The sequence below is a fragment of the Triticum urartu genome, chromosome 6A, assembly GCF_056163025.1.
Source record: "Triticum urartu cultivar PI428250 chromosome 6A, HENAU_Tu73, whole genome shotgun sequence".
Classification (NCBI taxonomy): domain Eukaryota; kingdom Viridiplantae; phylum Streptophyta; class Magnoliopsida; order Poales; family Poaceae; genus Triticum; species Triticum urartu.
The window spans coordinates 319,836,025-319,851,350 of NC_141878.1; the positions used below are offsets into that span (position 1 = coordinate 319,836,025).

General features: G+C 43.8%; 1 protein-coding gene across 1 annotated transcript; it reads left to right on the forward strand.

Moving 5' to 3' along the window:
* The first annotated feature begins 101 nt into the window (after positions 1-101).
* On the forward strand, positions 102-458 carry LOC147965128 (uncharacterized). The gene has a single exon (XM_087530302.1). It carries the CDS (start codon positions 102-104, stop codon positions 456-458), a length of 357 nt encoding a protein of 118 aa, XP_087386428.1.
* Positions 459-15,326: the final 14,868 nt, after the last annotated feature.

Below are 15,326 nucleotides of genomic sequence, written 5' to 3' on the forward strand. Positions count from 1 at the left end.
GTTCCAATGGCACTCCTCGTGGCTCCAATGGCGCTCCCAGCGGTCGACGACGACAACGGGGGGCAGTTCACCATGACATAGTGGACACCCATGTGAGGGGGATGGACCTCTCGGTGGTGTACACGAATGAGCCAATCTCAGCGGAGAGCTCCATCCAAACTATGGAAGAGTTGCTTGCTGAGGACAAGTACCAAGTGGTCAGCTTCGACCTCGAGTTCACTAGTGGTCGTGCTGGGAAAGATCAGAAGGTTGTCGTCGCCCGGTTGTGTGCGCGACATGACATCCTCGTCTACCACTACCACCTGGCCACAAGGCCTTGCAAGAATTTCGCCAGGTTTATCAACCGCATCGACTACAGTTTCGCTATGGTGGACTCGACGAACGATCTAAAAGCGCTTGATGTTTCAGGCTTGACCTGCCAGAATTTTGTCAACATCTATGACCACTACAAGGTCTAGGGTAGCACCAAGAACAAAAAGAACTCCCTGGTTGACCTCGCTTGGCCATCATCGACCCATACTACATGAAGATGAAGGATGAGAGCAAGAAGGACAAGAATGCCTGGCACAGTGCCTGGGATCATAGACTGGATGAAGAACACATCAAGTATGCGGCCAAGGACGTGTACACAAGCTACGAGATGTACATGCGGATCGTTGACATGAGGAAGTGTCTTTGTCCCGCCACAGAGCAGTGGCGGGAGCGTCACAAGAAATAGATGACTAGATGATCATTTCTCCTAGTTTAGAATGCATGCAATTGTTTATTGAGGTGTGTGTGAATTCTCTATATAGTCACTTATGTAATTGCATGTTTATCTTAGTTATATATATATATATTATTATTATTCTGTAGACAGAGCAAATCACACGACTTATTAGCAGCAATTGTCTGTGTTATTATTGGTCTTCGCACACATTTCTGATCACAGACTTGTTTGCCGCGTACCACACATGTCTTGTTCAGTTGAATTGTTTCTACTGTCTTGTCTCATCGCAAATAGTTCATCCGAGTGAACCGTATGCCCTCCATCGCACGCACCTTGATATGGCTAACCGTTTCAGTTTTGTTGCCTAATCACAGACAGTTCATCCCAGTGAACTATATGCCAAATATTGCACACACCCTCATTTGGTTGACCGTTTCTGTTGTTCTGGATCGTCGCAAATAGTTCGTATAAATTAACCATATGCCATGCATCACACACGCAACTCTGATTTGAATCTTGTTTGATGTGTGTGCCCTCGCAAGCAGTTCGTCTCATTTTTATGGTTTTCTTACACCACTGTTTACGATTAATGCATCGCACACAGTTTTGTCGAAGGGTCTCTGATTGGACTGTCGTGTTTGGACTATCCTGCAGTAGTGGTCCACTCAATTCAGTCAGTATATTTTGAAGTATCCACATCATCTTTTTTGTAAGGACGGTGGGAATATATATCAGTTATGGTCACACTCCAATATATGTATGCATTGCGGGGTTTGTCGCACCCACCACGATTTCCAATCCCACGGATGATCGCTCCATATGAGTTGCCGTGACCTTTAGGCTGTCCTACTTGTGGGAGTAAGGGGGGACTGCATGCAACCCATAATTGGACGAACAACCTTCAATTTAGGACTTGAACATAGTGATATCCTCGTAAGGATTCAGTCGTGTCACATCAAATAAATCTCAATTATTGACTATTATGTTTCTTACTTCTGCCGCAATCTTATGATGCAGGTTTTGCCATGTCACATTCGTTACATAATAAACCGTTTGGTTGGCTCTATGATGGTTATTTTAGCAGGTTTGACTTCTTATGACGTGTCAATAATGAAGGCACTATCGATCACTTATATTACTGGACACAATTGGATCATTCTGTTGTATGAGTACAATCTGAAGCCCTCAGATCAACTATAGTTTGCTTTAACAAACATGCCAGAATTAGTCCTTCTCGCCTTTAAAGAAGGAAAGAAAAATATTGGATCCAGGTCACGGAGCTGGTGGAAGTTCAAATTGCTCATGACCACTGTTGCTTAAGAAGGATGCGTAGTGAAGTTACAAAGCTGAAGTATGAAATCATAGCAGACCAGAGACGAGCGTTGCTATCTTGCACATCGGTACCACCTCCAGCATCGGATCGAGCACCGGCACCTGCTCCGACGTCATTGGCTCTAGCACTGATAGCGGTAGCAGCTTATTCTGATCCACTAGATGATTGGGCACCGACCGTGTTAGTGGATCAGGCTAATCTACCGGAGGATCGGGCGCGTGCCCCGACACCGGCACTAGCTACAAAAGGAGCACCATCTCCGGTAGGAGCAACAACACTACCAGTCGCATCGCCATGGGCACCAGCAATGGCTCCAACACTTGCACCCACACTTGAACTTTCACTTGCATCTCCTCTGGCTTGTGCAGTAGAAACAGAACCACCACTTGCACCGAGAACATACTGGGCTGCAGTTCGCACTTCATATACCAAAGTCCTTACAAACACCGACATCGCCACCTTCTTGGTAAGCATTGGCAGCCCAAGTGCTTCGTTCTTTCTTCTTTCCATGTTGTTTCACATGATTCATTGTGTTGATCTAACTATTTGTTTATGTCTTCTTGTTTGCAAATTGAGAATTCCTAGAGCAATGAGGGAGTCGTTCAATAATCCGGGCGATCGTGGCCAAGTTTTTGTTACCATGCGCAACCTTGGTGTGAATGAACCTGTGCAATATATTGTAAGTAGAAAGGATGGTCGCATGATGATAGATGCTAAAGGATGGTCAAGGTTGAAAACTCGATCAAATCTTGCAGTTGGGGATGATGTTAAAATTGATTTTTCTCTGCAAGGAGAGCTGGTCCTAATCAACTTTGAAATTCTTCAGTAGCAGCACGCAACTGCCAAAATGATCTATCCTCCGAGAGCTTTTGATGTAATATGGCATGATGAAACCACTATCATGTAATGATTTAAAAAATGACCACACTTCTACAACTCCAACAATTCTGAAAAATTAGGACAACATACTCAATTTGTATATCAATGATGTATAAAAAATTCAAAAAAAATCGATGCAAAAGTTTCTGTTTTTGCACAGAATCAAGTCAACTATCATCCACACTATCACAAAGGCTTTACTTGGTACTTTATTGGAATGAAAGCTATAAAACATGAATACCATAGTATCTTTATTGTGTGAACACACAAAAACAATAGGTAGAGATATTGGCTTGTCTCCCAACAAGCGCTTTTTTAACGCCTTTTAGCTAGGCATGATGATTGTAACGATGCTCACATAAAAGATAATAATTGAAACATAAAGAAAGCGTCATGAATCACATGACAAGCACATTTAAGCCTAAGCCACTTCCTATGCATAGCGATTTTGTGAGCAATCAACTTATGGGAGCAAGAATCAACTAGCATAGGAAGGCTAAACAAGCAAAACTTAAAAACTTTCAACATAAAGAGAGGAAACTTGATATTATTGAGATATGTAAAATCATACGTTCCTATCTCATAATAATTTTCAGTAGCATCATGAATGTATTCAACAATATATCTATCACATAAAGCATTATTTTCATGATCCACAAGCATAGAAATTTTATTACTCTCCACATAAGAAAATTTATTCTCATGAATAGTAGTGGGAGTAAACTCAACAAAATAACTATCACATGATACTTGATTTACATAATAAATTTTAGCACTAAAATCATGATGACAAATTTCATGGTTATCATTATTCTTTATAGCATACATGTCATCACAATAATCATCATACATACCAACTTTGTTATCATAATCAATTGAAACCTCTTCCGAAATAGTGGGTTCATCATTAAATAAAGTCATGACCTCTCCAAATCTACTTTGATAATTATTACAATAAGATTCAATACCCTCCAAAATAGTGGGGTCATTACTTCCTAGAGTTGACACTCTTGCAAACCAGTTTCATCAATATAATCATCATAAATATGAGGCGTGCAATCATTATAACAAATTTGCAAATCAAATATTTAGGGACTAAAAATATCATCTTCATCAAACATAGCATCCCCAAGATTATGAATTTGCATATCACTAGCAATATCGTAATCATGATTATCATTCAAGGATTTAATGCCACACAATTTATTGAATTCTTCTTCTAACACTTTGGAACAATTTTCTGATACATCATTTTCAGGAAAAACATTATAAAGATGAAAATATGAGGCAACCTCAATTCCATTTTTTGTACTTTTATTTTTATATGCCAAACTAGCGATAAAATAAGAAACTAAAAGATTCAATTGCAAGATCTAAAGATATACCTTCAGGAACTCACCTCCCCACCAACGGGGCCAGAAAAGAGCTTGATGTCTACAACACAACTTATTCTTGTAGACTCGTGTTGGGCCTCCAAGCGTAGAGTTTTGTAGGACAGTAGCAATCTTCCCTCAAGTGGACGACCGAAGTTTTATCAATCCGTGGGAGGCATAGGATGAAGATGGTATCTCTCAAACAACACTACAACCAAATAGAAGAAATCTCTTATGTCCCCAATACACCCAATAAAATGGCAAATTGTCTAGGTGCACTAGTTCGGCGAAGAGATGGTGATACAAGTGTAGTATGGATAGTAGATATAGGTTCTTGTAATCTAAAAATAAAAAAACATAAAGGTAGCAAGTGATAAAGCGGAGCATAAATGGTATTGCAGTTCTTGAAAACAAGGCCTAGGGTTCATACTTTCACTAGTGCAAGCTCTCAAGAGTGCTAACATAGTTGAATCATATAAAAATCCCTCAATGTGCGACAAAGAATCACTCCAAACTTCTTATCAAGTGGAGAACATAAGATGAAATTGTTTGTAGGGTATGAAATCACCTCAAAGTTATCCTTTCTGATTAATCTATTGAGCTATTCCCGTAAGTTTCACAAACAACCCTAGAGTTCGTACTAAAATAACACCATATGATACACATCAACCAACTCTAATGTCACCTAGATACTCCAATGTCCCCACAAGTATCCGTGAATTGATTATTCGATATGCATCAAGCAACTTCAGATTCATAATAATCAATCCAACACAAAGAACTTCAAAGAGTGCCCCAAGATTTCTACTAGAGAAAGTAGGATGAAAATGTGCATCAACCCCTATGCGTAGATTACCCCAATGTCACCTAGGGAATCCGCGATTTGAGTGCCAAAACATACATCAAGTGAATCAATATAATACCCCATTGTAACCACCGGTATTCATGTGCAAGAGATACATCAAGTGTTCACAAATCCATAAAAGTATTCAATCCAATAATAGTGAAACCCCAAAGGTAAAAACTCAATTCATAACAAAAAGATGGAGAGGGGGAAACACCATATGATCAAGCTATATTAGCAAAGCTCGCGATACATCAAGATCGTGCCAAATCAAGAACACGAGAGAGAGAGACACACATATCTAATTGCACTTACCCCTAGCCTCGAGGGTGAACTACTCCCTCCTCGTCATGGAGACCGCCGGGATAATGAAGGTGGCCTCCAGTGATGATTTCCCCCTCCGGCAGGGTGCCTAAATAGGGATCTAGATGGTATTTCTCAGATACATAGGCTTGTAGTGGCGGAGTCAAAATTCTATGGTTGTCTATGGTGGTTTCTCTATTTATATAATTTTTTTGGCATTGGTCTTACACTAAGATGAGCCCATGAGGCACCACGGCACCATCACCACCCTGGGCGTGCCCTGGTGCATCATGGGAACCTTGTTGCTCTTCTAGTCCTCCCACGAAGCTTCGGGGGTCTCTTATGTTCCAAAAAATGTCAAAAAGTTTCAGTGCATTACGAGAACTTCTATTTTTGCATAAAAACCAACACCATGGTAGTTGTGCTGAAAACAACGTCAGTCTGGGTTAGTTCCATTTAAATCATAACAAAACCATATAAAATTGTTGTAAACATGGCATGAATACTTCATTAATTATAGATACGTTGGAGACCTATCGGGGAGTATCTCTCTATAAAAAATATATTTATGTGTAACTAGTTATCCCACCTTTCTACTTCATTTCACTGATATGCGGGATTACCAGCAACTAGGTCCACGTGCCATGCACCAAATTAGAGTGCACAGCTGCACGGTAGACTCACCCCGGTCGTAGCACCGTAGTAATGCCCAATGAGCTATCAAATCATAAAACCCCACCTTTCAAGTAGTAGTAAGCTAGACGGATGAAGCGACAATATTTCACTCGATCCGAATCCCCTTCTCCTTCATCTACTTACTCAAAGAAAACCACCACTCGGCGATTGCCTAGGGTTTTCTCATGGAGAACCAGGTATGAATTCTTCATCCATCTGTGATAAATCCTAGTCCCATGGTCACTGGTAATCCTAGGATGGCAACCACCGCCGTTGATGCATTTTTCTTCCTACTGAATCTAGTGTGTTTCATTTGCGGTGCCCAAAGTGCGAGGACCCTACAGGTTTCTGCGCCCTTGGATAGATCCCAGATTTGTTACTTCTCATCCTAACACGGGATTTTAAAAACTACAAGGTATGTTCCTAGAATCCTCTTTTCTATCGAGGAGGGTTGGGGGTTTTAAACATGTTGTCGAATAATTTGGAAATTTGGATTGCTATATTTGGATAAAAGGTACTAGTACCGTGGACAACACTTACGTGAAAGAGGAAATTATTTTTATATTTGGATAGCAAATAAATTGTGTTCTCCTATTATTTTTCCTGCGGTGCATCCCTTACTCTGCCACAACACATGTACTCAAGAAGGTCTGCCTTGCCATAACTGAATACACCTGTATAATGGTCACACTAGAGACACGCCATGGATATAAGTTCATTAACCAAGGATATCACTCCTTTTTTATGGCCGAACTTGGATAAACTTTGTCAATCTTTATGGACTAAAAGTTGGCACACGAATGTTGATGGAAATAGCAGAACCTGGTCTCATCTTCCCTATGACCTTCCACCCCAATATCGTTCCAGTAGTTCATCCATGTTAGTTTTTTATCTGGTTCTTGCATGTTGCCTCGATTACTTTTTAATCCACCTATTCTGTCTAACTAATCATAGTTTGACTTTTGAAGTAGCAACAATTTGTGATTCCCTTCTCTCACGAAGATGCTACTTCTAACTAATATTTCTTATAATTGGTGGCACGCGTAGGTTATTACAAAGTGCGGGACACCACTCGTCTGTTATTTGATAAGAACTCGACTGTTGCTGATGGAACTGAGGTTGACTGGGACGACATCCACCATATCCTACACTTTATTGATTGTCTTGAGGACCTTGTGGGGCATTTCAATGGTGGAAAGCCACGCGGGATATGTGTGCCACTCGTGCACACATTGAACAGGTCCAACTGTGTCAAGAAACTAATGGTATGAGCTATTTTCTATTATATATATGTTGTTCATAAACTCTTTATTATACACAGTTTTACGGATGTAATCTTTGTGAAACAGAAACTGCCCAATTTTATTGTTCCTATACAGATGCCTGATCATGGTTGACTCAGACTTGCGCTTGGTCACAACATGATCTTTATGTTGACCTACTACATTTCCCATAGAGGTGAAAATATACTTATTCATGGGTGATCTCAAATCATGAAGGCCTAGCTATCTTGGAAAATAGGATAGAAGGTTATGTTCATGCTTTTCCATGGCTCTGAAGTGAATATCCTATTTATTGACTACATTGTGAGATGAATCCACTTTCAGAAAGTTGTGGATGCGCGTGGTGCTGCGTGGCGGGCTTGGTGGCCTCACCCTTAGTTAACTGTAGGCAAAGTAGCACTCTTTGAGGCGTGTTTTGTATGGTTGAACCTTCATAAGTACTCATACTGCTTTCAACTATGGTTATTAAGTGCTCCTGCTGCTTTCAGTTAAGGTTGTTAAGTACTCCTGCTACTTTTATAGTCCATCGTGTTTCTTTAGTCTCTTCTTCCTCTAGCCGCCAAAACCAAAGCAGCATCGGCATGGCCGCTTGCTCCTGCCTCCCATGGCTGGCTGCACCTCAGCGCATGCATCGCTGCCCCACCGCCTCCGAAATCTTTAATGCCAACGTGAGCCCCACCCAACACCCGAACCAGTCAACCCTCGTACTCCCCTTCGCCCGTGACTTCACTGTCACATCTTTCCTAGCTCCCGTTTGTTCCCATTCGAGACCTTGCCATCATTCTCCGCACGCCTTGGTGCACTCACCCCGGCACCACCGTCTCGCATTGTCAACACGATCAACAAACAAGAGGAATCGGGAGAGGACTTTATGTGGAGAGGATGATAGTAGGGACCTACAATGTCCATGGTCGTACACAAGAAAGTTCCTCATTGTTATATACAATCCAAAAATAAAATGCTTCCTCCTAGTGGTTTGCTCACATCTGGGACCCATGACATTGTGAGTGTATAGTCAACTACACAAGAGAGGCTGCCACCTAGGATGTAGCTGCTTGAGTAGTTTTTTTATTGTTGAGATGGACCAGGGTTTCAACTGAGCTGTGGACCGTCTAGCACAGGCTTCTATTTTACGTTCACCACATGACTAGCCCAACTATTTTTTTCTTTCTAAAAATGGCTACCACTTTTTTTTGAAGGTTACCCAATCCAGGCCAACCCAACCCAGGGCAACTTATTTTTCTCCGCCCTGCTGGGCCGCAATTCTTTCAAGACGGCTGCAAATGTTAAAACTAATATCAAATGGGCAATAAATATTAAAAAAACACATGACAATTGGCAATAACTTTCAAATTTTAGATTTTTTTCTTCACATTTTCAGATTTCCAATCCATTCAGTTTTAACCTAATTTAAATATATTTTGAAATTACTTTAAATCTAGCTCGACATTTTGGTATTGAAAATAGTTTGGAACCCATTGCAATATGCAAAATTTCATTTAAATTTTTAACCCTGGCCCTGGCCAACAAAAAGAAAATGGACTGCAATAAATTGCGTATGAATTTGCAAATGAGGTGTAAATTATTAAAAAGCAAATGGGATGAATTATGGGCCTGTTAAGTTGATCCTTATAAAAGATTTCTTACATATTTTATATTAGTCAACAAACGATTCTAGCAGGAGTGACTGTTGGATGTCAATCCAACAGCCGTCATGCTTCTTCAATCTCTGATCTTCTTGCTTCAGCTGCCAAATCCAGCGCCGGTGGGACTGCGTGCTGCCGCCTCCCATGGTAGGCTATGCTACCGTGAAGGCCTCACCGCCCCTCCTACTCCCACCATTGGCCAGGCCATCCATATACTCACCCACATCCCTCCACTTCTATGGCTTTGCCGCCTCCAGGTCGTTCCCTTCCTAGGTCTTGCTGTTGTCCATCGTGTTGGTGTTCTCGACATGACGTGGTCAACAAAATACAACCATCAGAAGATGGATGTACATGGAGAGACTGACAGTAGGGACCCACACGGTCCATGGCCACACACAAGGAAGTTCCTCCTTATTACACGAAAAAATGAATCCTCCCCCTAACAGCTGGGACCCACCAGCTATATCTTCGGATAGAAGGAAGTGCCTCCTTATTAAGAGAAAAATAATGATTTCTCCCCATGACAACTGAGGCCCACCAGAGTTGGTGGCTGACTTGTGGCCCTACTAAGTTGACGCGTACACTGGGCTTTGTCAACTTAGTCAACAAATGATTCTATCAGCAGCGACCGTTGGATGTTAATCCAATGGACGTGCTGCTTCTTCAGCCTCTAATTTTCATGCTCGAGCAGCCCAAACCAACGTCGGTGGGACCGCGTGCTCTTGCCTCCCGTGGCCTGCTGTGCTGCAGCGCAGGCCTCACCAACCCTCCTACTCCCACCAATGGCCAGACCATCCCTCTACACACCCACACCCCATGTTATTCTACGACGATGGCAAAATCACACCACGGCTGAACTAGTCAACCCTCGTACTCCCCTCCGCTTCTTCCCCGGCTCCAGGTCGTTCCCTTCCTCGGCCTCGGCGTCATCCATCGCCTGGGTGCTATCCACGCGAGGTTGATCAACATAGTCAGTGAATGATAGCTATCAGAAGAGGACTATACGCGGTGAGGCTGATAGCTGGACCCACCAGCTACATCTTCGCACGAAAGGAAGTGCCTCCTTATTACGCGCAAAAAATTTATGCCTCCCCCTGACAGCTCGGACCTACCATCTATATCACCGCACGCAAGGAAATGCCTCCTTATCCTCCCTGATAACTGGGACCCACCCGGTCAAAGCATACATAGCATTGTCCATCTGGTCGCAAACATGTACGTACATACTGGTCCATCGGTCTGTCTGCCATGATGAACCGTGGACGAGTAAGGAGTGGTAGCAGTTCAGGCAGTCCGGTCTAAATCGTGTACACATACGTACACCCACACTACAAAAAAGACGACCACATACGTACATAGGGGCGTGGTCTCGAACGCATATAGCGACTGCATCATGTTCATTGGCAGCCAACCGGTTGGGTCAGAATGGAGAAACAACATCGTGTTCATCGGGAGGAAACCGATTGGTTCAAAATGTGTCCTATTCAATGGGAGCCAACCGGCTTGGACGGAACAACCAAAACGGGGTCTAGCGTACTGCAAAACGGAGGAAACAACCTTCTATTCGACTGCCTACGGTCGAAACGGGACCATGTTCAATGAGAGGGGCGTGGCGTACTGTCACACCCTAATTTTCATGCCACAACACTTAAGCTAATAAATCAAGATAAAATGTGGGTTTTCAAAAACTTTTGAGTGTTTAGGTCTTTGCTTGATTTGATTTTTGTGTGTTGGTTGCAAGTGCTCTAAAAATAAAATAAATCCTCCAACTCTTATACTCCTTCTCCTTGATCCAAAACCTTGCCCAATGATCATGCCATGTGTGTAGGACATAAAACCAATTTCTTGCAAAAATATTTTGGCCAAAAAGAATTTTCTAAATTAGGTTTTCCAAAAACCCCTGAATTGAGACTTGAACTACAAGTACTTAATTAAAGGTGTGAATTTTTTTTCAAAAAGTATATTTGAAACCTATTAGGTATAGGGCTCCCATAAACCACAAAAATATAATTTTAAAAGTTATTTTCCTATTTTATTTAAAGGCTTTTTCTTAAGGCCAGAAATGGTCTTTAATAGGTTAAAATTATTTTAATGTTTCAAAAATATTTGAGAAAATTTAGGGAAACTCAGTGGACATATATTGTCCATATATAAGAGTTTCAACACATGGTCATGTTCAAATTATTGGTCAAATCCCTCAAAAACTATTTCTGGACATTTCAAGCTTTTGAAATGTTTACAAAAAAATATTCTCCATTAAATACAGGAAAATTCTATCATGTCCAAAATGACCTACTTGAGCTGTGGAAAATAGGGAAATTATTGGTCAAATCCCTCAAAAACTATTTCTGGGCTGCGAGGCTCACTTCAAGCTGTGGAAAAGGCTATTCTGCCTTGTCCCTCACACACAGAGGGAATCACTTTATCAAGTGGGCGGAGCCGAAATATGGCGCATCGCTGACACCGGATACTTGTCCGGTACCCCGAAGAAGCCATCCGAAGACTGGCCTTCAGAATGGTTTTATATGGAGGACGTCCCCGTTCTGGACCCTGTTCGGCGGGGTCTACCTGAGTTCAACAATGCTCCTCTGAAGAAGCACCGAAGTTGGCGCCCACGGAGCCCCCAGGCGGAAGACAACGAATAAGTCCTCTATCTGATGAACCAGATCAAAGCACTGGCTCAATCAGGATTGACAATAATTGAAGTTATGTCGATTTGCATAATGCGGGGAGTGCAACCACTTCAATATCGTGGGCACCCCTTGTGGTGTTACAACGGGGCGGATGACGCCACCCGCTGTGGGCATAAGGGTCCGGAGAATGCTGCCGCTCTAGCGAAGATTCTGTCCGAACTATTCAAGGGTGAGGAGGAGGAGTTCACCCACATCAAACCACGGGATGGATTCTCCATGTACAATCCTCCAAGCTGGGTAAGTCATATCTCCCTGCTCCCATTTTTCCCGCATTCTTTGTCGTAAGTATTTACCTTGCCACTTTGCGGCAGGAACTGCGAAAGGCCATAAAGGAGGTCAGCAGCCCTTCTCCACAACCAGAGGACCCTGACCGGGCCCTCGACTCCGGACTCGAAGAAGGTTCGGTTATATCCGTGGAGCTCATAGACCGGCAGTTCTATCAGTTAAGCTGCGATGATGCCATGGTGGCCATTACGGCCGACTATCCCGGACAGCTCCCTGCATCGCACGTAAAAACCCAAAAAATCCCAACTCCAAAACTAGGATCCCCTTTTAGACACTTCACCCACCATATACACATGGCATTTTACAAGGAAGGCATTCGGGACGCCCTGCCGAGCCCATGGCAACACGCCAACAGGAGGCACCGAGGCCGGGCAGGCCAAAAAGGAAGGCGGTCAGGACGGAGACGCCAGCGCAAAGGTATAACAAACCCCGCTCCGTGGTTGTCGTCTCTCTTGAAATATAATGACACCCATGTTTCTTTAACAGAAAAAACGCTCGCCGGAATATGTCTGGCGATGTTACTAATCATGCTTCCACCAGCTGGGCGCCAGGACTGGACATAGAGGCGGAAGCCAATATGGGGCAGGCGCCGAATAATCCCTCTACGGAGGATGCGGATAGGTTATCCTCTACTAACTCAGAAGTGGAAAGCGCCATGAACCATAGGCGCCGCTGGGCCGTACTCCGGGACGCTTGTTTCTCACCAGAGGCATTTGATGCCTTCAATTCCGGAGAGCGTACCTCCGTGCTGCTCAAGATGGCCTAGTCAGAGCCACGGATCAATATGTAAAGGATGTACGGGTAAGTGAATCTGATGATTCATATGTGTTAGTAGCCCCTGAGACTTGAAATAGTTAGCAGAACTGATTTAAGGATCATCTTATTTGTGCAGGTTCTTACAGAGAAGAATACTAGGCTAACACAGGAGCTAGAGGAATGCAAGACCCAACTGTGGGCTGCTGTGGCCGCATTGCAGGAACCGAAAAAGTCACCTACTGGTAACATTTATTTTAAAGAGTGATGGTTACAATATAATGTGCGACATGGCTGTAGATCTAACGACAGATGTTGCAGATGAATTCGGAGAAAATCCGGAGGACCAGCATGTTATGCGACAGCTAGAGGCTGGCAAACGCGTGCTGACTAAGGTTAGGCGAGAGAAAAACAATCTCCAAGACGCCAATATTAAGCTGAGCGTGGAACTAAAAGACGTTCGGGGCCAGCTTGGCGACTCCAAGAAGGAGAATAAGCAGCTTCGGCGCGGCATTTTCAGTAAGTGCTTGAACGAATCCTTTTAAAGGAATTCAACGAAGAAGCCGACTAATAGCGTTATGTCTGTAGGTATGCTGACGGGTCGTCCCGCGGAGGAAATGCCCGGGTCTGCGGGTGATCTTCTATCCGAGCTATCACGTCTGCACGAACAAGTTCGGCAGGTGATGCAAGGTGTTGCCCAGGCTTTGTGGCCATCTGTATCCTTGCCAGAGGGCGTTGCAGAGCTTACGGAGAAGCTCAAGGGAGCACAGCGGCGCCTCCGATTATGGAAGATATCGGCCTGCCGACAGGGTGCCAGAGAGGCCTGGGCCATGCTGAAGACTCGGTATACCAAGGCAGGCCCAAATCACATGGCCGAGGTCGGACCTGTGGGGCCCGACGGAAAAGAGATCCCCGTTAGCTTAGTTTATGGGCAAGTAGAATTAGCCGCAAAGTATTCCCAAGAGGATTGTAAGCTAGACCGCCTGTTGGATGGTATAGAGGAGGAGTTTAGTCAGTCTGCATGACTATGTAATTAAAGTGACATGTATAATGCCTTCTAGCCGGATTGTAGATCATTTGTCATTGCGGACCTTTTCGCTTCAACCTCCGGGCCCAATAGTCCGGAGTGAATCCGAATACCCGCTCAGTTATATAAGAACCGGGGTATGCATGGAGACCAGGCGTAGGGGTCATTAGTGCTTTATCAGACAAGTGCCCAACTAGTTATGTTATATTACATGGGTAGTAAGAAACATCTTCCAGGGAGAATAGTTCCGTTAAGGCTTCCTTTCCCTGGGTAAGCATGCCCTAAAGTGCATGTCCGGACTGCGATAAGAAACACAGAAAAATCATCTGGGGGCAGATATGGAAATAAATAAAAATCATCTTTTGTTCACCGACCGGATATTCCCTTAAGAACGCTAGCTTTCGGCTTCACCCAGTCTGAGGTACACATCCGGCTGACCCGGCAGTAACAATCGCAGAGGTGCTCCCCTTATGCCCTAGCCGAATTAACGGGAAACGTAGGGCATAAATACAAGAGCCAGGCAACCCAGCTTGGCCAAAACATAAGTCATATCGATGCATATAATGGTGAAAAAAGGTACATGCGGAAGTATAACACATGTGTTGGGCGTGAGGCCCAGGTAAATAATTTAAGCTTCTGTGAAAGAAGCCCCAAGGTATGGAGTGTGCGGCTAGCGCATCTGTAATGTACAAGTGAGGAACAAGGTGACCCTTGAAGGCCTAGAGAAATAATAAGAGAAAGAAAGAAAGGGAAACAAGACAGATGATGTATATGCAGAAAATGGACAAAGGGAGGGGACTAACATAGAGTCCGGTGCTAGGCGTAGAATCTTTGAAGCCTGGCCGTGTTCCATGGGTTCGGCTCGAGTCGACGAGTCGATGCATCCCACAGTCAGAACGCTCCACCGGTCAGAACTTGGTCAATAATGAAGGGACCTTCCCATTTGTGCTCGAGCTTGTTCTTTTTCTTATCCGGCAGGCGTAGAACTAGTTCGCCAACATTATAAGTTTTGGCCCGTACTTCTCTGCTTTGGTATCTGCGAGTCTGTTGCTGATAAAATGCGGAACGGGCTTTGGCTACGTCGCACTCCTCCTCCAAGGTGTCCAGACTGTCCTGCCAATCGAGCTCGGCTTCTCTTTCTTCGTACATGCACACTCAAGGTGAGTCATGAATTATGTCACAGGGCAAGACTGCCTCTGCGCCGTACACCATAAAAAATGGTGTATATCCGGTACTTCGATTCGGCGTGGTCCGTAGCCCCCAGAGTACGGAGTCGAGCTCCTCTACCCAGTGCGTGTCAGACTCTGTTAAGGAACACACTAATCTGGGTCTAATGCCGCTCATTATAAGACCATTTGCTCGTTCGACTTGACCGTTGGTTTATGGGTGATAGACTGAAGCATAATCGAGCTTGATGCCCATTTTGCTGCACCAGAGTTTTACCTCGCCGGCCATGAAGTTCGTGCCATTATCAGTGATGATGCTGTGGGGGACGCCGTAACAGTGTACAACCCCAGATATGA

Bases quoted from the DNA above. Each gene is read 5' to 3' on its own strand.
- LOC147965128 (XM_087530302.1), top strand. From the start codon at position 102: ATGGACCTCTCGGTGGTGTACACGAATGAGCCAATCTCAGCGGAGAGC.